This window comes from Fukomys damarensis, unplaced genomic scaffold (genome assembly GCF_012274545.1).
Source record: "Fukomys damarensis isolate Sample0158 unplaced genomic scaffold, DMR_v1.0_HiC HiC_scaffold_9, whole genome shotgun sequence".
Taxonomy (NCBI): domain Eukaryota; kingdom Metazoa; phylum Chordata; class Mammalia; order Rodentia; family Bathyergidae; genus Fukomys; species Fukomys damarensis.
Window position 1 is genome coordinate 1,586,018 of NW_022900921.1, and position 24,674 is coordinate 1,610,691.

General features: G+C 42.5%; 1 protein-coding gene across 7 annotated transcripts in view; it reads left to right on the forward strand.

The window, feature by feature from the left end:
* Znf354a (zinc finger protein 354A) overlaps nucleotides 1-24,612 on the forward strand; it is a 37,276-nt gene extending 12,664 nt beyond the window's left edge. The window contains exons 4-6 of one of the 7 annotated variants that reach the window (XM_033761525.1): nucleotides 4,031-5,240; nucleotides 6,939-7,024; nucleotides 7,114-7,909. In XM_033761525.1, coding sequence (XP_033617416.1) covers nucleotides 4,031-5,240; nucleotides 6,939-7,024; nucleotides 7,114-7,361 — 1,544 coding nt within the window. In that variant the 3' untranslated portion in view covers nucleotides 7,362-7,909. Of the gene's footprint in view, nucleotides 1-4,030; nucleotides 6,123-6,938; nucleotides 7,025-7,054; nucleotides 7,910-12,177; nucleotides 12,301-13,423; nucleotides 13,745-17,672; nucleotides 17,758-24,556 lie in introns of those variants that run through there. The other 6 variants (XM_019209887.2, XM_019209888.2, XM_033761526.1 and 3 more) reach the window with 6 other exon arrangements.
* Nucleotides 24,613-24,674: the final 62 nt, after the last annotated feature.

Genomic DNA, 24,674 nt, shown 5'->3' on the forward strand with positions numbered 1-24,674 from the left:
CAAAAAAAAAAAAAAAAAATTTTTTTTTTTTTAAGAAGCCAGTCATTACATGGGAGGTGTGGAAGAGGACAGAATCATCCAGGGAAATAAGAGCTTAAAGAAACACTCTTCAGCATGCAGTTAAGAGCAGAGGGAAGTTGAGAGTGTGAAGTAGGAAGAAAGTGGCTAAAGGGAAAGTGGGAAGGGGAAGGGAAAGGTAATAAGGGAAAAGAAAAATGTGAAAAAATGGAAACAGTCTTTGTAAATAGGGACGGGTAAAGGGGGGGAAGGAAGGGCATGGATATGGGGAAAAATCAAGAATCAAATTACATCATGTAAAGGTACAGGATCCCAATGATAAATTTAACTGTACTGTTGCTTTAAATGTACCAATAAACAATGGGGGGGCACAGGGAAAAGAATCTATATTTGCTGACGGGAACTAATTAGGGTGGCAGTCGTTAGCAAAATCATTCTGGGCTCTGAACTTCTGACCTGTCTTAACCTTGTTCATGAGGCAGCTCAGGCCTGTGCTGGGTTCTTGGAGCAAGAGTTTTACTGCAGCTCAGGAGACCTATTTGCAGTTTGAGCAGATCAAAAGAAGCAGGATGTCTACAATCCAAGACTCATTTCCTCTTCAGTGGAAAATACATGTTTAAGCCTTATGCATTGGCACTTCTACAGTTGAGATGAGTTTGCCAGAAGAGGTACAGACTTTTGTAGGTGTAATAACTTCCGTTACAGATTAAAAACTCCCACATCTCAATTCTCCTTCAAAACAAACTTTTCGAAAGATTTTTTGTGCTTAATGTTTCTATTTTCTCACATCACATAGTTTCTCTATGCACTGCAGTTGGACTTTCTTCCTTACTGTTCTAAAAGCACTGTTACTAGGTCTCGGACAACCTCCAACTTACCGCAGTCAGGGTTAAGTTTTTAGTCCTCAAGTTATTTGCCACTCCTCCCTGAAGTGATTTCCTCCTTTGGCTTCTGGAACATTATAATGTCTAGATTTTCTTCTTAACTTCCAAGTATTTCAATAACCAAGGACATTTCATTCAATTTTTCAACTTTAAATAAAACCTGTGTGCTGATGACCCATGTGCATATCTTGTTTTTCTCCCCTGGTACTAGGGATCAAACTTGGGACCTTGTGCTTGTAAGGCAGGTGGCAGAACCACTGACCTAAATCCCCAGCACTCCATGTGCACATCTTTATCTCTGACCTTTCCACAGATCTATACAATAATCTGTACAACTGACTATTTTAGTATCATCTCAGCCCTCACAAACATGTCTTAAACACGGTAACCCTTCAGACTTGCCCTTTTCCTGGTCTTCCCCTCTTCAGGGATTGCTGACAACACTCATTTTCAGACTTGACACCTAGCGGGGGCCTCTAACTTCCTCTCCCTTCCCATTGGCACTCCCTTTGACATGCATCCTGATGCAGCCCTTTGTCCCTCTACCCCATCTGTACACGCCAGCCACCTCAAGTGAACCCATTACTCCCCTGTGCTTAGAGTGACACTTCAGACTCCAGAGCAAGACCCAGGAGGCCTTACTTAGGTGGTTTGTCCCCACCAAGTGCTCTCATCTTGCTCTGCCATGTTTCCTTTTGTTCACTGCACTCCAGCCAAGTCAGGCTCTTTGCTATTCTCGGAAATCAGCCACACCTTTGTGTTTGCTGGCTTTTTTTTTTTTTCCTAGAAAGCTCTTCAGACACCCTTATAGGTTGTATTTATTTCCTTGTTACTTGTCATCTTATCCCTCCTCCATCCCCAGCACATGCATAAGCAACATAGATGCCAAAACATAAGCTCCCTGAAGGCTAGGACCTTGTCTTACTGAACACATTATCTGCATTCCCCAGAATATTAACCTGGCCTATAGTAGTAAATAGCCATGAATGGAAAAAGATGTTGCCAGCATAGGTAAAGGTAAAGAAACAAGAAAAAAAAAAAAAAAAGGAATATGCTATAAACTTCAAGTAATTTAAAATACCTGAAAAGAAAGCAGGAGAGGGAGGTGTGGGCAGAGGGGAACAAAAGTCAGATCCTGCAGTGCCTTGTTCACCATGGTAAGGACTCTGGACCTTATTTATAAATCATTAATGATCTATCAGAGGCACGCATGTTGCAGTGGGCTGTTCGTCTCTTTGCAAGCTCTAAAAGGTTTGTCATCCTTGCTCTAGGAAGTTGAGACAGAAGACTGCTGAGTCCTGCCCAGGAAACTTAGTGAGAGCCTATCAAAAAATAAAAAGGGCTAGGGATGTAGCTCAGTGTGAAGGCCCTGGGTTCATCTCCAGCACCAAATGTTTTTTTTAATCACAGACAGAAATAGAAAAATCACAGAAAGCAGTATAGCCTTAAAAGAAGCGTCCCTCCCCTCCGCCAATACTGAATTTTTTTATCTTGTTTAGGCAGCGAACAATCTTCAGGAGCAGCAGGTTTGTAACATAAGATGTGGATTTTAGAAAGATTACTTGACTGTGAGACTGTGTTGGCAGAGGAGAAGACTCAAGGCAGGAATAGTAGTTTGGAAATTGGTAGAGACAGGAATGCATAAGAAACAAAATTCCATTCATGTGCTTGACCCTGATGATAAGGGCCCTAGTAAAGGCGAGTTGGTGTCAGAGCTGCAGCCTTTCTTTACCTTACAAGCTAGAATCCAAATTGGAAAATCTTGCAGTCTTATTCCCAGCACAACATGTACCATCCCAGAAACAGTGACTGCTATACACAGAGGGAAGCACTCCCAATACATTTGGCCCATGTAATGAATTGAAATTTGATTGTTTAATTTAGTGTGCGGAGAAGGAACTACAAAGGTGTTAAGCAGAAAGGAGAAAAAAGAACCTCTCTTTCCCTTACAATAAATAGTAAAAATATGGGTGCATATAAAACTAGTCAAGGTGGAGTTGTATAGAGTAAAAAATAATTTCAAAAGCTGAGCTGGGCATGGTGGCACACACCTGTGATTCCAGCACTTAGGAGACTGTGGCAGGAGGGTTTCTGCAAGTTCACAGCCAGCCTGAACTACAGAGCAAGACCCTGTCTCAAAAAATAATCAAAACCTTAGGAAATAAGGTTTCCTAAAGAAGGAAGAGTTAGCCATGAAGGAAACAGAGAAGTGCATAGTAGATAAGAGAAAAGCAGAATAAATGATGGTCACTAAGCAGAAGGAATGTGTACTGAAGTCATGAAGTTAATGTCATTGATAGGAATCTTAAGCACAAGAAGCGGTAAATCTCTTTCAATAGTTACATCTAGCCCGGGAGAAAATGCCAAACTATGTGTCCAAACATTCTCCTAATAAAATACTTGCTGAATTGTGTCCTTACCTAATTGTAATATAAATCCTGCTTTATCTTTTTATATTTCTGTCTGTCTTATCTTCTTGTTGATCTTTGACTTATCAGTGGACCCTACCTAGCTAGCCTCTTTCTTGATACAGGAATTGGCAACCTTCCCAGCTTGCAACTATTTTTTTCATCCTGCCTTATGGAACCTCTGTAGGTTTATTCAGTGATGCCTTCCTATGTAAACTGCTTTCGTACCTCCCTGATCAGCCTTCTACGACTCTGGAAGGCAGCTTCTGCAAGTGTTTAAAGTGTGTGTGTGTGTGTGTGTGCATCTGTGTGTCTTCAGAGACTTAACTTTTGAACTGAATCTGAAGGATACAAAGGAATTAAGGCATGAAACAGAAGAAGGAAGACTGTCCAGATTAGGAATGATTATGCAGAGAAGAAAAATGTCAATAAGTTAATTTGGAAGTCCATTGGGGTTTTGGGTTCTGATCCTAGACTTCATTTCCTAACTCATGCTCCTCTTTTACTCTTCCCTCGCACCCTCTTTAAATGTTTGTTTTATTTCCTTCACTCCTAGTACCTTTGCTCTCATCAATTATTTTTATGTACTGCCCATTTTTCCTCTTGATATTTTTTCCACATATCAAGACCTTATATCAATAACGTTATTGTCCATTATGCATGTTTAATCTCAGTAGCTAAGTTCTGTGGTATAACAATAAAACTTTTAATCCCCCCCAGGAAGGAAGAGCAGTCATAAACCCACAAAGTCAACTCAAACACAAGGCTCTTCATTTCAGGGACTGATAATGAAAAACCTCAAAAGGAATGGACCCTTGGACTTGAAATCAGAAAAACTTTATATATATGAAGACAAATTCCAGAAGAAGCCAGATAAAAAGGAAAGTTTTCAGATAGTTTCAATTACCCACAAAAAATCCTTGAGTATAGAAAGAAGCCATAAAAATACTGAATCCAGCCAAAACTTCAGCTCACAGTCAGTTTTTCCCAGAGAGAAAACGCCACCAAAATGTGAAAAGCAAGGAAACATTTTCAAACAGAATTCAAATTTACCTGCTCAACCAAAAATTACACCAGAGAAGCGCTATCAATGTAATATGTGTGACAAAACTTTCACTAACACTTCATCCCTTCGTAAGCATGAGAAAAACCATAGTGGAGAGAAATTATTTAAATGTAAGGAATGTTCAAAAGCCTTTAGCCAAAGTTCAGCCCTTATTCAACATCAAATAATTCATACTGGAGAGAAGCCCTACATATGTAAAGAATGTGGGAAAGCCTTCACTCTTAGTACATCCCTTTATAAACATTTAAGAACCCACACTGTAGAGAAATCCTACAGGTGTAAGGAATGTGGTAAAGCCTTCAGCCGAAGGTCAGGCCTTTTCATACATCAGAAAATCCATGCAGGAGAAAACCCATATAAATATAATCCAGGTAGGAAGGCATCCAGTTGTACTACTTCTCTTCCGGGAGGTCAGAGACTTCATCTCAGAAAGAAGTCCTACTTATGTAATGAGTGTGGTAACACCTTTAAGTCCAGCTCATCCCTTCGTTATCATCAGAGAATTCACACTGGAGAGAAGCCTTTCAAATGTAGTGAATGTGGGAGAGCCTTCAGTCAGAGTGCATCACTCATTCAACATGAACGAATTCACACTGGAGAGAAGCCCTACAGGTGTAATGAATGTGGAAAAGGCTTCACTTCCATCTCACGACTCAATAGACATCGAATAATTCATACTGGAGAGAAGTTTTATAATTGTAACGAATGTGGCAAAGCCTTAAGTTCCCATTCCACTCTTATTATTCATGAGAGAATTCATACTGGAGAGAAACCATGCAAATGTAAGGTGTGTGGGAAAGCCTTCAGACAAAGTTCAGCTCTCATTCAACATCAAAGAATGCATACTGGCGAAAGACCCTATAAATGTAGTGAGTGTGGGAAAACATTCAGGTGTAACTCATCCCTTAGTAATCATCAAAGAATTCATACTGGAGAGAAACCTTATCGATGTGAAGAATGTGGGATGTCATTTGGCCAAAGTTCAGCTCTTATTCAACACCGAAGGATCCATACAGGAGAGAAACCCTTCAAATGTAATACATGTGGGAAAACTTTTAGACAGAGTTCCTCACGTATTGCTCATCAGAGAATTCATACAGGGGAGAAGCCCTATGAGTGTAACACATGTGGGAAACTGTTCAATCACAGGTCATCCCTTACTAATCATTATAAAATTCATATGGAAGAGGACCCCTAAAAAGTAGATTTGCATGTGTAAAAGTCTAAAACCAAAGCTCGTCAAATACACACTTGAAGGTCATATCTCGTGTCATGGATAAGCCAAAAAAATTTTTTCCTATAATCATTCAGTTCCCATCAACTGTCAGATCTCTTGGATAAAATCTTAGCTGTGTATTCGGTAGAAATTGTTCATACCTGTAGGACTTTTTTTTTTAATAAGCTGAGATGGATTCATAACTGAAGACATTGACTTTGGGCATTTGTAAAATAAAAATGTTTGTTTTTCCTTGTTAGAATTGTACACTAGATACATGGGATCATCAAAAACCTGAGTGGATAGGGAGTTGCACTCTGAATTTCTCATTAGAAAAACAGCCGACTACACTGGAAATATTTTTATAATATTTTAATAATGTAGGAAAGGATAAATCACATAAATTATACGTTTTAGAGGAAAAGGGACCAAAATAAAATATAAACATGAGCTGTAAACTACCTCTCATTCTCTGTAGCTTATCCTTTTTCTGATCTAATGTCAAATATTGTGCATGGATTTCATTAAAATGGGAGAAAACTTAAATGTGGTCTATTCCTTTGTTTTACTGTTAATAACTGAACTGGGAATTATCTACCCAATTCCTGTCCTTGGCATGTTTTCATTGCTTTGAAGTTATTATGAAAGCATCCCTACCCTTGTCCTATGAGCTGCCATCTATATATTAAACACTAAAATAGGCAGTTGTTTCACTTTGCCAATGAAAGCTACCAAACATGGTTTTGAAAAATTTATAACAACGGACCTATCACAGTTTAGCAGATCTGACACCTGTGGCAGAATCTTGATGACGTTGCTGTGGTCCAAATATGTTCCCTCAAAACTTATGTTAATATCCTAACCTCCAGCCAGGTGCAGTGGCACATACCTGTAATCCCAGCTTCTCAGAAAACTGAAGCAAGAAGAATGTTTAACCTGAGCAAGTTAGTGAGACTCCCTCAATGTAGAAGAAGCTGCAAATGTAGCTCAGTGGTTCAAAACCCAGTGAGAGAGGGATCTTAACCTCCAAGGTGACTAAAGTATTAAGAACCTGCAAGTTATTAAGAGATGCGGCTTTGGGGAAAGGTGCTTAAGTCATAAGCACAGAGTTCTCATAAGTCTGAGTAGTGCCTTATAAAAGAGACCCAAGGTAGCTCGCTCTGCCTTCTGTCAGGTAAGGACAAGGAGGAGATGCACCTAAGTCCTGGACTTCTCAGCCTCCAGAACGCTGAAAAAAACTTTCTACTGTTCATAAGTTATTCAGTCTTGGGTATTCTGTTATAGCAGACCAAGTGGACTGAAATTTTAAAATCTCAAAGAATGCATACTGGCGAAAGACCCTATAAATGTAGTGAGTGTGGGAAAACATTCAGGTGTAACTCATCCCTTAGTAATCATCAAAGAATTCATACTGGAGAGAAACCTTATCGATGTGAAGAATGTGATGTCATTTGGCCATCAGGTGTAACTCATCCCTTAGTAATCATCAAAGAATTCATACTGGAGAGAAACCTTATCGATGTGAAGAATGTGGGATGTCATTTGGCCAAAGTTCAGCTCTTATTCAACACCGAAGGATCCATACAGGAGAGAAACCCTTCAAATGTAATACATGTGGGAAAACTTTTAGACAGAGTTCCTCACGTATTGCTCATCAGAGAATTCATACAGGGGAGAAGCCCTATGAGTGTAACACATGTGGGAAACTGTTCAATCACAGGTCATCCCTTACTAATCATTATAAAATTCATATGGAAGAGGACCCCTAAAAAGTAGATTTGCATGTGTAAAAGTCTAAAACCAAAGCTCGTCAAATACACACTTGAAGGTCATATCTCGTGTCATGGATAAGCCAAAAAAATTTTTTCCTATAATCATTCAGTTCCCATCAACTGTCAGATCTCTTGGATAAAATCTTAGCTGTGTATTCGGTAGAAATTGTTCATACCTGTAGGACTTTTTTTTTTAATAAGCTGAGATGGATTCATAACTGAAGACATTGACTTTGGGCATTTGTAAAATAAAAATGTTTGTTTTTCCTTGTTAGAATTGTACACTAGATACATGGGATCATCAAAAACCTGAGTGGATAGGGAGTTGCACTCTGAATTTCTCATTAGAAAAACAGCCGACTACACTGGAAATATTTTTATAATATTTTAATAATGTAGGAAAGGATAAATCACATAAATTATACGTTTTAGAGGAAAAGGGACCAAAATAAAATATAAACATGAGCTGTAAACTACCTCTCATTCTCTGTAGCTTATCCTTTTTCTGATCTAATGTCAAATATTGTGCATGGATTTCATTAAAATGGGAGAAAACTTAAATGTGGTCTATTCCTTTGTTTTACTGTTAATAACTGAACTGGGAATTATCTACCCAATTCCTGTCCTTGGCATGTTTTCATTGCTTTGAAGTTATTATGAAAGCATCCCTACCCTTGTCCTATGAGCTGCCATCTATATATTAAACACTAAAATAGGCAGTTGTTTCACTTTGCCAATGAAAGCTACCAAACATGGTTTTGAAAAATTTATAACAACGGACCTATCACAGTTTAGCAGATCTGACACCTGTGGCAGAATCTTGATGACGTTGCTGTGGTCCAAATATGTTCCCTCAAAACTTATGTTAATATCCTAACCTCCAGCCAGGTGCAGTGGCACATACCTGTAATCCCAGCTTCTCAGAAAACTGAAGCAAGAAGAATGTTTAACCTGAGCAAGTTAGTGAGACTCCCTCAATGTAGAAGAAGCTGCAAATGTAGCTCAGTGGTTCAAAACCCAGTGAGAGAGGGATCTTAACCTCCAAGGTGACTAAAGTATTAAGAACCTGCAAGTTATTAAGAGATGCGGCTTTGGGGAAAGGTGCTTAAGTCATAAGCACAGAGTTCTCATAAGTCTGAGTAGTGCCTTATAAAAGAGACCCAAGGTAGCTCGCTCTGCCTTCTGTCAGGTAAGGACAAGGAGGAGATGCACCTAAGTCCTGGACTTCTCAGCCTCCAGAACGCTGAAAAAAACTTTCTACTGTTCATAAGTTATTCAGTCTTGGGTATTCTGTTATAGCAGACCAAGTGGACTGAAACATCTATGATTTCATAAATTTTTTTCCTTACAGTGTTAGTGATGGAATCCAGGGCCTTGCTTACGCTGGGGCAAGTTCACCACTGAGCTACAGCCCCAGCCCAGTAAATGTTCTCTTGATTCCAGCTTGGGGACAGGTACTATACTGCCCACCATGGGTTTCAAGAAAGGCACAGGCCTTCATCCAAAATGTCATGAATTGAGCTGCACATGGCAAATCCCAGCACTGGGTGGCTGAAGCCGAAGGACTGCAAATTCAAGCCCAACCTGGGCAACTTAGACCCTGTCCCGGAAAATAAAAATGGGTAGTATTTAACTCAGTATGAAGGCCCTGGGTTCAATTCCTAGTACCACCAAGAACAAACCATGAATTGGGAGGAAGGGAATGGCATTGAGTGATTAGCAAATGAGTAAGTAGTGTATTGTGTTACAATGTGTAAATTTGGTTTTCAACATAATATAGTTGGATAGCATGTTTCAGAACAAGCATCTTGTAAAGTTTTGCACAAGGAAAAGAAAGACCTAATGAAGGAGTGGTCAGGAGTCATCAAAGAAAGTTCCAGAGACAGTGATGCTGGAGCCAGTTTGCAAGACTAATAGAAACTCTTCTGAGGGTGAGATAATATTCACAAACACAGGAGATTTCAAATGCGCCAGTATAGTTGTGGAATATGTCATATTTGGGAAACTTAAAGTATGGAACTGATGAGCTAATGAGTGATAGATGTTAAAGCTTGAGGGCCAGGGATTTAGCTCAAGTGGTTCCTGGTTCCACCGCCTGCCTCGCAAGTGCAAGGTACTGACTTTGATCCCCATACCCCCCCAAAAAAAAAGGAGAAGAAAAAGCTTGAGCAGAAGACAAAAAGCCAAATAACAAAAGGCCTCATATACTATGGTGAGGAGCCTGAGACTTTTTTCCTAAAGCTGATTTTAAGAAAGGTAAGTTGTCCTGGCAGCGGTATGTTAGAGAATGAATTTAAAGTAGTTGAAGATTAGGTAGACCAATGCCTAGAAATTTGGGCTATTTTAATTCAGTGATAAGGAGAGTTCAAGCTCAAGCAGGGGCAGAGCAGAAGATAGATAATCATTAGAATAAATTTGACAAGGTTTTCATATTTATCTCAAAGTAAGTAGGTAAAGTGGTGAGGAGCTCAGCTGACCTGCAGAGGAGGCTGCAGACAGACACATCCTGTATGCAATGATTTCAACTTTATTCTGTGCCTTCTTTCTAGGACACCCTAAATGTATCCAGAGTTTTTCCTTAGTACGGAAAAACCATCTACTGGTGCTCTTTTTCTGTTTCAACGATTAGCACTTAAATCTTGCAAGTCGTAACAAAGGCTGACTTTACAAAGAGAGATCTGATTTATGGTCTTACCTGTGTGTAGGCAAAGGGAAATGAAGGCAGGGGTGGGGGTTGGCACTCTTGGCCAAAGCCTCAAGTTGTAAACAACTAATCACTGATAATTAGATCTCCGAGTCAGTGTACATTCTCTGAAAATCAGAGACAGAGGCCATGCTTCTGAAAATTAGCAAGTTAGTGAGTGCCTCCCTCTTGTGAAAGATAGCTAGTTCATGACAGTCTTATACTTGTAGTGAACAGTCGGCAGGTGCCTCAGCTCAGTGATGAGCTTTCTGAAAGTACACAGTCAACAGCAGCCTATTCCAGTGACTACGCTAACAAGTGAAAGTCTGTCAATCCATAAACTCTCCTGCTTCCGAAAATCTGTCAATCCTGAACACCAGACCTTCCAAAATTTTGGACATGATCAGCTCTTGCTTTTGTCAGGAAAACTGTTCTTGCAAATGCAGCTGTTCTTTGCAGATACACGTGAAGTTCACTTTTTCTTCATCATATATCGAGTTCACTTTATTGTTAATTTACAAGTCTGGAGACATTTTACCAGTCCTACCCTAATTTACCATTATTTATGCTTCAGCCTCTTGAGCAAGATTATCAAATTCAGTATTTTCAGTTCCTTTTTTTTTTTTTTTGGTCCCAGGAATGAAACTCAGGACCTTGCATTTGGGAGGCAGGCATGGTGCCACTGAGCTAAATCCCTGGCCCAGTATTTTCAATTCTTATGGTAATTAGTATAATTGATTTTTATTTTACATGTTGTAAGAATACTTAACTCAAGATCTTATTTATTTGATTTGTATATATTTGAACTTGAAATATAATAAATTTTAAGATTAATTTAAAAAACATTGGGAATCTGTTAAGGAAAAGTCCATTTGAAGCTTTCTTCAGTGTCTAGTTATTCATACAATATCAAAAACAGGAGAAAGTGGGGGTGGGGAGTTAGCTCAGTGGTTCCGCCACCTGCCTCGTAAGCACAAGGTCCTGAATTCAAGGTACCAAAAGAGAGAGAGAAAGTCAAATATAAATCAGCCTAAACTAATGCCTAAGACTTAGAGATACATGATTTCCTCAACTTGTAATATATAAAAGGATAAAGTAAAGAAATTTCCAGATTAAAAAGTTTTCATATGAAAGTAATCACAGTGAGGATTGTAATGACCTGCCAAGCTGTTTGTCATCATCAGCAAAATTTTCAGCTCAAATAACCAATTAAACCTGCCAAAAGTATTTTCTAATTCTAAAACTGCTAATAAATTTTCAAGCACCAAATAAAATCTTAAAATAATAAAAATGCAATAAATCCATTTACTATTGCAGAAATTATTAAAGAGGTAAAATTTATCTTTTTTATAACACAGCCCCAGATGCAAATAATCAGAATGAGGAATTTATTTTTGCTTTTGTGATGTTTTTCTCTTAAAAAATCTTACTTATGAGGCTATTTCAGCCCTTCCAGATGAGAACTCATAAACAATATAAAATTTTTTCTGAAATTCATTTGAGTTGTATTAGTGAAAATTATACCATTTTGGTGGCAACAACACAAATCTAGGTAGATGAATAAAATGTAAATAACTTTTATTAAAAATTAAAGCAAAGTGTGCAAAGTACTTGCTAGCCTTCCCATGTTCTGTATTTCTGCATGATGCTACAAAGACATCTGATGTCTTCATTAACACTGAAGTAATCATCTTGAAATTGTCTCTTCTGGCATTGAAACTGAACTGAGCAGTTAAAAGATTTTTGTAATTTTGTTGGCATTCAGTATTCCTCTCTAGCACTCAAAAACTTGCTGTGTGGGCCAGGGATTTAACTCAGTGGTTCTGCTGCCTGCCTCGAAAGCGCAAGGGCTGGAGTTCAGTCCCTGGTACCCAAACAAGAACAACAACAACAACAACAAAAACTTGGTGGGAGCCAGGTGGTACAGTTGCCAGCTGTGTGGGAGTCTGAAAGATGAGGGGTCACATGTTCAAGGTTAGGCTGGGCAACTTAGCAGAACCCTGTCCCAAAATAAAAAATACAAAGGGCTGGGATGTAGCTTAGTGAGAGTGTGCTCACCTAGCAGACACAGGGCCCTAGGTTCAATCACCAGCACCGCAGAAACAAACAACCCAGGACTTTCTTTTTCAGCTATGACTTGTATACAGCTTACCCTTCTGAGAACTGACACACAACACTGAAATCTGGTGAGACAGGCCTGTCAAGAAACACAGCTGAGATCTGCTTATTTGGAGCAGAAGCTACTGGAGTCTGGTAGGAAAACTTAAATGTTCATTGGTTGGATTGCTGGGGGTTGAATGTTGAGTGGATGGTGAGGATAACAGTTTTGATGAATTCCTCCACACCCCCATTGCCAACTAGACTGGATTTCAACTCGTGCCAGGAATCCACTTAGATTCACAAGGTGATGATCTGAGACACAGGGCTCTGGCAGTGGAAGAGTAATTGTGAAACACAGACTTTCTCCCTAAAAAAGCCAAAAGTCCAAAGAGAAAAATTTGTGAGAGGCTTACGTTAACTGGGGAGCGAACATTCCTCACTCTCTCTCCCTCTAATCTTCCTGTCTTACCCAAGGTAGAGAAAACTTAGTCATCTGGAGTTAGGGCCTCAAGGAATGAGGTTAGGAATGCAACAATCAGGACGGAGAGTTTACAGCAAAAAGCAAAAGCTTCTTTCCTGGAGAAACACGAAAGTAGATACCAAAAAAAAAAAAAGGTAAAACAATCTACAGAATATGGCAAAGCATTTTCGTGTCTTACAAGAGCCTAAAATAGATAAATAATTCTTACAATAGCTGAAATAGATAAAGAATTCTTACAATGTAGCAACAAAATGCAAACAAGTTAAAAAAGAGCCAAGGACTAGCCATGCCTGGTGGCACATTCCAGCTATCTGGGAGGCTGAGGCAGGAGGATTCCAAGTTGTAGGCTAGCCTGAGCAACTTAGTGGGACTCTGTCTCAAAATAAAAAATTAAAATGAGGATGTAGCTCAGTGGTAGAGCACTTTCTTAGCATGTGTAAGGTCTTGTATTCAACCCCCAGTGCTATGAGAAAAAGGAATGAAGGAAGGGAGGGAGGAAGGGAGGAAAGAGAAAAGAACGAAAAGGACTTAGACATTTCTGCAGAGGAGATAGATATACAGATAACCAATAACCATACAAAAAGATATTCAACATCATTACTCATAAGAGAAATGGAAGTCAAACCTACAGTGAGATACCATATCATACCCGTTTTTTATGGTGATAGTTTCTTTAAAAAATAAAAACAAAATATAACAAATATTGGTAAAATATGGAGAAATTGGAACTCTTGTATATGCTGATGGCGATATCAAAGGGTACAGCCTCTCACATAATCGTATGATTGTACACAGATATTCGTAGCAGCACTATTCACAAGATCCAAAGATGTAAATACCTTCGTACTCATCACAATGAGTGGATAAACGAGTGTGGCGCATCTGTACAACGGAATAGTATCCAGCAGTCATAAATAGAAGTGTTGATACGTGCTACAATCCAGAAGGAACCTCCACTGTTCTAAGAGAAAGTAGCCAGGCGCAGAAGGCCTATTATCAGATTCATTTTACAGAACGGGTTGTGACTGCTCGTGTGTGCAGAATTTCCTTTTGGGGATGCTGAAACAATTCTGGAGTGACATGGTGATAGTGATTGTACAACACTGGAAAGATACTAAGTGCCACTGAATTGTGTATTTTAAATCACTAAAATGGTGAATTTGTGTTATGTGCATTTTACTAAAATAAAAAATAACAATATTTAGTAGGTATTCAGCATAGGGAAATGATAAGAATGATGTCATAATTGGCTTGTCTCATTTGGAAATTTTCAGCAGAAGATGTGAAGAATGGAAGTCTCTAAATAATGTTTTGGTCTTGGCATCATGCACGCAGAACCCTCAAGAGAAACATGGTCATGGGGCCCGGTGGCACGCACCTGGAATCCCAGCTACTTGGGAGGCTGAGATAGGAGGATGACAAGTTCAAGGCCAGCCTGGGTAACTTAGTGAAACCCTCCTCGAAGTAAAAAATATAAAGAAAGGGCTGGAAATACAGATCAGTCATAGGATGCTTGCCTAGCATGTGCAAAACCCTTGGTTTAAACTCTAGGACCAGACACACACCAAAAGTAACATGATCTAGACTTCTCTGCTATCTATAATAGCCACTAACTATATGTGGTTATTTATATTTGCAATTTTAAATTTCAATTAAATTCCCCAATTTCACTAGCTACAGTTTAAATGTTTGATAGCCATATGGGCCAGTGGCTGTCATATCCAACAGAGCAGATAGAACACTTCTCTGTCCCTGTGACTGTTGTGTTGGGCATTGCTGGCCCCAACCCAGGGAGTCCCTGTAACAGTGACTGCTCATGAGCCAAGTGTCCCGTCAGGCAGCCGACGCAGGCCTTTCCCACCAGGTCAGTGGCTTCGCAGCTTCTACTGCTTTGCCTAATCTGATAAGCACCGATGTGACACCCTCCTTTCCCCAAACCCAACATACTGAAAATGAAATTTGGAATCAAGTGAGGTGTGCTTCCTGTGCTAAGATAGCGCTAGGATTGGAGGAACACAGATGTACCTGGAGAAGGTAAGGGCAGGAGAGTACCCAGCTTTCTAGGTGACTTCAGTTCTGCTGTTCTAATCCACTTGATGCTCTTTTCACACAGCACCATGGGCTGGGCCATTTATAAGGAAGAGAAATGTGCTTCTTACTGTGCTGGGACTGTGAAGTCTAGGGGCATATAGGGGTGAAGGCCTTGGTTTGTTGTGACATGGCAGGTGTCATGCGTTAAAATATGCATGAGAAAGAGCAAGAGAAAGCAGAATTCACATTAAAACGCTTCCAGTTTCCCAGTAATGAACTTGCTGCCACAGAGACCTTGGTCCATCCCTGAGGGCAGAGCTTTCGGACCACAGAATCCTCCAACAGGCCCCACTCCTCAGCACTGCTGCCTGGAGGGTTGAGTGCTAACGTGAGCTCCAGGATACAGTGAGACCGTAGTGTCTACCATGCTTTCTCAGGCTCACAGTACCCGTGCTTGGGGGATCCGTTACCAAAATGGGGCAACAGTCAGTTGCAGAGACAACAGGCTTTGAATCCTGCTTCAGCCTTTTCCAGCTTGTTTATATTTTGATGGCTTGTTTGTTTGTTGGTGGTGGTGTTTTGTTTTTGTTGTTTTGAGGTAAGGTCTTGCTGTGTTGCCCAGGCTGCTCTTGAACTCCTGGGCTCAAGTGAATTTCCTGCTTCTACCTCCTGAGTAGCTGGGACTACAGACAACCACCTCTGCTTCCAGCTCCTTCCGTAGCTCTTATTTAACACCGTGGAGCCTCCGTTTCCTGCTTCTGAAGCGGTAGCGCTTCAAGAGTCTCTAAATAGCCGGGCATGGTGGCACACACCTGTAATCCCAGTACTTGGGAGGTTGAGGCAGGAGGATTTCTTTGAGTTGGAGGCCATCCTGGGCTACACAGTGAGACTCTGTCTCAAAAAAAATAAAAAATAAAAAAAATCCCACCAACATCTCTAAATAAAATAGATACATGGCAGCCTATGTCTCCACTGCACACATTATAGGAAAAAATTTCAAATTGAATGGACTTCTCCGGGAAGATCCCAGTTTCACAAGCCTGTTTGTCAAACAAATTTCATTACTGAAAATATACACGTAGTTTTCACTTCCCTAAAAACGACTGCAGCCTGACAAAACGTCAAAAATGGCATCCCCTAAGGAGTACGCAAGCTTTGTGAGAAAGAGTTGGCTCCCAGGCCACTAGAGGGCGCCCTTTCAATAGAGCTCTTGCTGAAAAGGGTCATCGGTTCTACGTATTTATTTAACTGTTTACTTATTTATTTGAGGAGACCTGGTTTGTGCATGAAAACCCAAGCAGCACTCGGGGCTCTCCCAGGTTCCTTTAGGTATGGGTGTTCTGGAGACAGATTCGTCGGGCACCAGCGTGAGCTTGGGTACACCTGGCCGTGATTTGAGTTCCCTAGTCATGGTTGACAGTGAGCAAGAGAGAGCTTGACGCCCAGTGTGTAGAGAAGTCAGCCACAGCACTCAGAGCTCTCCGAAGAGAGAGCTATACTGAAGGACAACTAGGAAGAAGACAGGGAGTAGACCAGGTCTGTCTCCTTGATCAGCCAGGACTGAAGGAATTTAATTTGCGTTGCCCAGAGTAAATGGAAATAGAGGGCTGATTGGTTGCCCCTGGCAGTCTTGGTAGAATAGTCTACACTCAGTGTGCAGGCCCAGCTGGGGTTCGGAACAGTTATGGCCCATCCTGCAACTGTTGACGGCACACTTCCCTTCTTTTTCTTTTTGATTGATTGGTTGCTTGTTTTGTGAGACAGAATCTTAGGCTGGACTTGAACTCACAGCAGTTCTCCTGCTTCAGGCTCCCAAGTGCTGGGATTACAGGCGTGCACCACCACACCCAGCCTGTACCCTTCTAGGCCTGTGAGGCCTGATTCTGCTCTGTTTAGTTTTGCCAGGGAGTCAAAGTCAGTTTAGGTCAAATCCTAGGGTTCCCTGCCTGTGTCCTATAAAACAGCTTGAGGTACTTTTTGTTTGTTTTGTTTTATTTTAAGATAGGGTCTAATTATATAGTTCAAGCTATCTTAAACTCAATGCATAACCCAATCTGGCCTCAACTTCACAGCAATCCTCCTGCCTCAGTCTCCCAAGTACTGAGATTATAGCTGTGTACCTCCGTGCCCAGCCTTTCAACAGCTTTTAGAAACAGGAAAGTTGCTGTTTTACGGCTCATTTTCAGTCTCTGGGACTCTCTTTGTATTTTGGCTCTGTCTAGCAGGAGCCTTCCTGTCTCTGAGTGACTTGGGCAGATGTGTAGGGCTGAGAATGGACCCTCTCTGGGGAGGGCCTGCTGGGGCTCTGCCAGGCAGACAGGCAGACAGGCAAGTGTGAGAACCAGAAGCATTCCCTAAGCAGAGCAGGATGACTCACTTGGGAGTTAAATCCCAGTCAGTGGGTAGGTAAAATATAAATTCTCTCTCTTCGAAGGCAAAATCGCTAGGTTTTGGAGAGGCCCAAAGTCCTGCCAGCATGGGCAGTCCATGCCAGAGCAATAACTGACGGACGTGGGCTCAGGACTGTCTTAGTGGGACCTAAGGGTCCCCAGACCAGAGAGCCATCCTCTCTTTGGCCTCTCAAACATAGGGCAGTCTCCAAAGAGAAGTGAGGACCTACACAAAAGAGGCAATGAATCATAAATCTGACCCAGGAACTGTAAATTAAATGGGTCAAAGAGACACAGTATTCATATGTATTCACTCTGATCTATCGGTGTTGTTCAGACAATCTGAATAGTTTTAATAAGAGTTAGTAATATTTAAATAGCCCTCTTCTTTGGAGTATTTTTTAAATTTCAGCTTTTGAGCATTTTGATTTTTCAAATGCTTGTTACCTTTACTAAGCAAACTTGAGAGTTCTATTATGGGCACGACAAGTTGGGAGAGAAAAAACTTGTGATAAAAGAATTAGACTTAAAAAAACCCACTCCAAAGATGGCATGCTATTTGTAAAACCAAAGACAACACTTTTGTCAAACTCCAAAACTTATGTATACTTTTACACCCTAAGAATGAACAGTGCCAAGCCAGACGTGGTGGAGCGTGCCTATTGTCCTAGCACGCAGGAGACTGAGGCCTCAAGTTCCAGGCCAGCCTGGGCTGCATGGTGAGTCCAAGGTAAATCTAAATTACATAGCAAGATCTTGTCTCAACAAATAAACAAACAGGGCTGGGGTTCCACCACCTGCCTCAAAAGCACAAGGACCCGAGTTTGATCCCCGATGTAAAACAAACAAAAGCAACAACAACAACAAAAATGTTCATGATTTTAAAACTGGGCACAGTGGCCCATGCCTGTAATCCCAGCACTCTGGGAGTCTGAGGCAAGACGATCACAAGTTCCAGCCCCCATTTAGCAACTTAGTAAAAACTGCCTCAAATAAAAAGGGCTGGGTGTATCGCTCAGTAAGGAGGCCCTGGGTAAAGTTTTGTATATGACTTTATATATGAAACAAAGTAGAAAAGTATATTGAGGAAGGATTTGTGTTAACAGAGGACTTCTTTAATGTGTCACATTTTTTTAAAAAAATTTTATTAGTCCATGTTTGCAGTCCACAGTAGTTACATTCATCGTGTGGAGTTGGTGCATGTACATAGCACATCTTAATTCTTTTTAGGTCCACCTCCCCTCTTTTTTCTCCCTGTTCCCTCCATCTTTTGGTTTCCTTCCCATTTGCAAGAAATCCATCTCCCCGTGTCCTATTTTCTTTGCTTTATTTTGCTCTTTAATTTATTTATACTATGTTTCTTATATGAGAGAAACCGTGTGATGTTTAAGCTTGTGTCTGATTTATTTCACACAACACTATATGGTCTCAGGGTGCATCTGTTTTCCTACAAATGACTCAGATTTACCCTGTATAGTGAAGTAATACTCCACTGTGCATACACACCACACTTTAGCCATTCCTCTGTCAGTGAATATGCACGCTGCTTCCAAGACTGACTGTTATGAGTTGTGCTGCTGTAAACATGGGTGTGCATGACTCATTGTAGTACGATATCTTTAACTCTTTAGGAAGATAGAAGGAGACTAGCTGGGTAAAATGGCATCTCAGGTTTTAGTTTTCTGAGGAATCTCCATACTGATTTCCATTGTGGTTGTACTAGTTCACATTCCCACCAACAATGTAAAAGGATTCCTTTTTGCCCTCAGCCTCACCATGTTGTATCTTTATTTGATTTCTTGATGATGGCCGTTCTGTCTGGAATAAGATGGGATCTCAGTGTTGTATTGGTTTGCATTTCTCTAATGGCCAGAGATATTGAACATTTTTAAATGTATGTATTAGCCATTTGTACTTATTCTTCCTAGTATTTTAGTTGCCCTTTTATTTCATTGAGACTTTTATGGGGGGATCTAAGTTTTTGAGTTCTTTTTATATTCTAATAGTAGTTCTCTTTTGAAGGTGGAGCTGGTAAAAAAATCACATTCTGTAGGCTGTCTCTTTACTCTGTTGGTTGTTTCTTTTGTTGTGCAGAAGCTTTTTAATTTGATAGAATTTCATTTGTTGATTCTTGATTTTATTTCTTGTGCAGTGGGGGTTCTGTCAGAAAATTCTTGTCTGTGACTTCAAAAGTTTTACCTATTTTATCTATTTAAAGGTTAAATGTTTCTGTTTTACCTATTTTAAACCTATCTAAGCCAGGTGTAGTGGCTCACGCCTGTAATCCCAGCACTCGGGAGGCTGAGGCAGGAGGATCCCTGTGAGTTCAAGACCAGCCTGGGCTACATAGTGAGTTCCAGGTCAGTCTTAACTCATAGTGAGACCCTGTCTCAAAAACAAAACAAAACAAAAAGTTCACCCAAGAAACCTCACATATTATATCGCTTAGTAGGGAAATAGATTTAAATCAAGATACACAAGTAATAAGAATGTACAGGATTGGGCTACAACAGCCACCCAGACTCGGATGTGGATGTGCCAGAGGTCTGTCTGTGCCCTGGGGATTGAAGGATCCAGCCAAAGGCCTGGGGCTCACTGCAGAGTCCTGTGTAAGTCGGTATCAGGAGGCTGAAGGGTCTGCGATGGAAGCCAGATGATGTCCACCAAAAGGTGAGGACTGGAGCTCCTCCAGAGAAATGGAAGTCACCTCCTTTCTTCGTGTCCCTTTATACCGTTCAGGCGACAGTCTTCGATGGACCTGGAGCTACGCTGAGTCAACTCATTTGGGTGTTTCTTACTCAAATTGACACGATCAGTTAATTGTCACACATATTAACTTTTCTGTTTTCATTGACATAATAATTATACTATTTATGGGGTACAGTGTGTGTCTTGGCTTTGTCATTGCTGAGACAAAATATCTGATGCCCAAAGTTAAAAGAGGAGAGGTTTACTTGGCTCACATTGTAGAGGTTTCGGTCCATACTTGGCGCTCTACGTGGTGCTACGGCACAGGGGCGTGCGGAGGAGAAATGGCTTATGGCAGGCTGAAAGCAGCAACAGCAGCAAGCAGCAAGCCACAGGCCTCAAAGGACAAGCCCCAACCCCCATCTGTCCTCTGTATCCTATCTAGGCCACCACCCACACTCACACCAGGCTTCAGGTTGGAGCAGCCGTAGTCCTAGCAACACACCGAGACTCAATCCCAGCAGCACATCCTTCATCCCAGCATCACACACCCAAGACACAGCCTCCTCCGAAAAGCCCCACCTGTGACGCATGAGGCTTTGGAGGATGGCCAGACACAGGTGAACAGTGTGTCATGATCCATCACCTCAAGCACTTCTCTCTGCTTTGTGTTGGGAATGTTCAGTTCCCTCCACTCGCTATTTTGAAATGTACAACAACTTACTAACTCATTTAGCACTGAAAAGTGAATCAATTTCCCCTACATTAAATGATTTTTTCCAGTTTTAAAACTAAACACTCATGTTTCTCCACCTTTAAAAAGTCCAGCAGCTCTAAAACATGTGCAGACCATTTCCTTTACATTTTCCCACTGAATAAATCTCAGACACAGCAGGGTTTAGAGATCAGGACCTGGTCATCTCACCCCAGAATCCTGTAGTTCTCCCGTGGCCAAGAACAAAACCCCCGTCCCGGACATCTAAGTGCTGAGCTTCTCACCCTGATGCGGCTCCGAGCCTGAGCCTGCTCGCTCGGGACCCAGACCTGACGGGCGCACCCACCGGACCCGGACCCCGTGGGAAAGCCCTCTCAGGACCGCGAGGCCTCCTTGGCAGCTGGGACCAGCAGCCACTGCACTTCAGCGTGGGCTGCAGTGTGAAGGGGAGGGACTGAGGCCCCGAGGCCGCTCCTGTGCCCTGGGCAGCGCACAGCCTACTCCACGCTGTCTGAGGAAGGATCTCAGCCCAGGCCTGGTGTCTGTACCACCGGGAGGGCGGGTGCGGTTCAATCCCCAGCCCCACTAAAGTAAAAATCACCCAGGAATTTTTACGGATAACCCTGTCCAACTTCTTGAGCAGGAACCCCTCCCTGACAAGCGCCCTTACTTTCCTCTCTTCTCTGCCTGCATCTTGGAATAAGGACTGGAAGTCTGAAGGATGAAGGAGAGTGAAATGGATGGGTTCCAAACTGGAGATCTGTTCTGAGAGGCTCCATAATCCTGGACTATATTAGAACAAAACTCCACATACTTAGCACGTCCTACTCTGTTGCCACCTTGGAGATCTATGCACATTTATTTATCTCAAATTTGCCCTGCCCCTTCCCCCGTATTCTTGAGTGCAAACCCAAGCCTCCACATTGAAGTATGCCTTCAGCCGTTTGTAAATTCTGAGCCAGTGTGCACTCCTGTAATCTTAGCAATTAGCAAGGCTGAGGCAGGAGGATGGCAAGTGTGAGCCCTGCCTGGATAATTTAGTGATTCAGCAAGATCCTCTCAAAATAAAACATACAGCAGGCTGGAGTGAAGGCCCCGAATTCAACCTCCAGAGAGAGAGAAGAAGAAAGAAAAGCAAGCAATGATGGGAACGCTCCTTCCTTGATTCATTACACACTGCAAGTGTGTCCTGAAATTCCACACTGTACTACCACACTGTGCATACATTTACACAATTACTTTGGCATTAACCTAAACCTAAGTTTAAGTGAAAAATGAAGACTTCAGGTTCTCTCTATGTGAAGTGTTCAGATTTTAGTCCCAGTAAGGGAGTGTGCAGCTGTCATGAGATTCCCGTTTGCCATGGTTTATCCCTGAAGTGAGTGGGGTGGATCTGACTCGGTCACACCCAGATGATGTAAAGGCCGCATCTCCCACTGGGCCTGCAGAGCTCTACACCAGGCACCTCTGACCTGCCGGGTTCCGTCAGGAACAGGTCCTCAGGCTGCAGCGGAGACTCCAGGAAGAAGCATAGGCATAGAACGGAGGTAGGCGAAGGGAGCCTGTGTCCTGAGTCTCAGGGGTTGGCTGGAGTACTTTTCTTCCATTTCATCTCAAGAGCACTTTTGTAGCCATTAAAACATGTGCCTGCTGGGCATGGTGACACAGGCCTACAATCCCAGCACTTTGGGAGGCTGAGGCAGAAGGATCACAGGTCCAAGCATAGCCTGGCCCTGTCTCAAAATAAAAAGTAAAAGTAAAAAAGAGAAGAGTGTAGCTCCATGTGAAGTCTCTGGGTTCAATCCCCAGCAACAACAGCAGCAAAAAATAGGTCCCCCGAACTTGTAGAGGAAAAAGGCTTATTAAACCTAGATATTCAGAAGGATCTTAAGTTAGAGGCCACCCTGGGCAGCTCAGCAAGATGAGACCCTGTTTCAATGTAAAAAGCTGAAAAAACGCTGTGGTGTGAGTCGGTACTGGAGCGGGCCTCAGCTCCGCCCCTGTGGGGGGACGTCCCCTGCTCCCTCGTGTGTGCTCTGCACACATCAACTCCTCAGGTCCTCACAGCAGCCTGGGGGAGGTGTTGGTACCACACATGTCCACCCACTGCACGGGAGGGTAACGGAGCCGAAGCAGAGCTGACTACCTGGACAGAGACCCAAGCTGCTGTCCCAGCGATCCCAGAAATTAAACTAGAAGTCATGGTGAGAAGACAAGCAGAGATTTACTAGAGCCTTAGGATGGAGGGGTGAATGACCGCCCCGTCACAGGACAGGTGCTGCTATGAGGAGGAGGAGCCAGGTTATGGGGTTGTTGGGGTGCTCTAAGGTTTGGAAATAATTTTCTTTTTTTAATTATTTATTTACTTTTGAGGCTCATGGTGATCATCCTGCCTCAGCCTCCCACTTCAGTCTTCCAAGTTCTGGGATTATAGGCGTGGACACCCACCCAGTTAGAAATAATCCTTTCTCTCTGTTTTCTTTTCTCTTCTTCTTTTTTTTTTTTCCCCCTGTACTGGTTCTGGCCCTCAAACCGAGGTACTTCCTCAGCCCTTTACATTTATTTTTATTTTGAGAAGTTGCTGAGTTGCTCAGGCTGGGCTCAAACTTGCCATTCTCCTGCCTCGGCCTCCCAGTGTGCTGAGATTGGAAGCTCGCAGCCACCCCCGTCTACTGCCTCACGAGTCTAAAATTTATTAGAAACCTTTGCTTCCTGTTGAAGGTGAGGTGGTCAGCAGCCATCTTCTTCATGGAGACATCATGGAGCCCCCTGCTGGTGCAGTGCTCTGGGCCTTACCTGAAGAGCAGACGCAGGCTGGAAGAGCTCGTTCCAGGCATAGTTGGCAAGGGAAGCGGGGCAAAGACACCGTTCCCTTCAGGGGAAGCCAGCCAGGGTGGGGCTAAGGCCCAGAATCCTCCATCTCTGTCCACCTCTGTCCTCTGGTGGCCCCCGAGGCCTCAGTGGCTGCATGTCTCTGTTCGTTTGCCCAGTGCTGGGCTGCACAGGGCTCTGCAGTGCAGCAGTGCCTAGACATGAACTGATGCTCTGGTCGATCGCTTTGAACCTTTCTTCCTTTGCTGAGACAGGAACAATCTCAGTCTGTGGGTACTTGGCCCAGGCCCTGAGGAATCGCCCTTCTAGCTCTGTGTCACAGCCCTATGGGTCAGGGAGGTTTATAGTTGGCTGCCAGGGACAGAGTCTCCCAGGAACAGAGTGAGCTGTTCCTTCTGGTGCTTCTCGCCAGCCTAGCCAGCTCTTTCCATGTGTGAGCCGATCTGTGCTTGGACAGAGGGTCTTTCTGAATAGACACAGATCTCTCTCTCTCTCTGTCTCTCTCTCTCTCTCCCTCTTCCCCCGTCCTCACCCTATTGCTGTTTTCTGGTTCTGTATTTGTCACTGTGGCATCTAGCAGCTTTTACTCCCCGAGTTCTCAACTCAGGAGAACACCCCCAACTCTCCTTGGATCCCCTCCTTGCTCTGAGGCCTGGAAACTGCAGGTGTGAGCTGGGCACTGTGATCCCCACTTTGGTCTCAGGCATCCTCACACTATTCAGTGGTCCTGTCGTCCAGTGTCTGAAATCATTGATTCACACAGTTTATGTGAATTCTTCCTTTGTCGATGGAACAAGCCCAGAGGGACCTCTGATTTGAGATGATCCGTTCACAGATGAGGTTCTCCATTGTTTTCAGAAGATATCTTATGTTTAGGTCATGCAGTTAGGCTGGCCTTGAACTCACTGTGTAGCACAGGTTGGCCTTGAAATCATGATGATCTTCCTGCCTCTGAGTGCTAGGATCCCCAGCCTACATCGGTTCTTAAGAATTGAGAAAGTTTTATCTTCATTTCCAGTGCTCTGAGTGGCATCTGTGCGTGTATGTGATGCTGAGGATGGAACCCTGAGCCTTACACGTGCTAGGCAAACATGCTACCCCTGAGCTACCCCCTCAGCCCTTTTTAATATTTATTTTGAGACAGGGATTTGCTAAATCACGGAGGCTGTCCTTGGGCTTGCCATCCTGTCGCTTGGCCTCCCAGGTAGCTGGAATTACAAGAGTGTACCCCCACGCCCAGCTTCCTTCACTAATTCTTTAATCCGTTCACAGGTAAGCAATTAAGGGATTTCAAGGCTGAAGCAGGTGGAAGGCAAGTGGGAGCCCAGCTGCAAAGGTCCTGCGTTCAATCCCCACTATGCTTTGTATGTACAAAGATAGTGGATCTTTT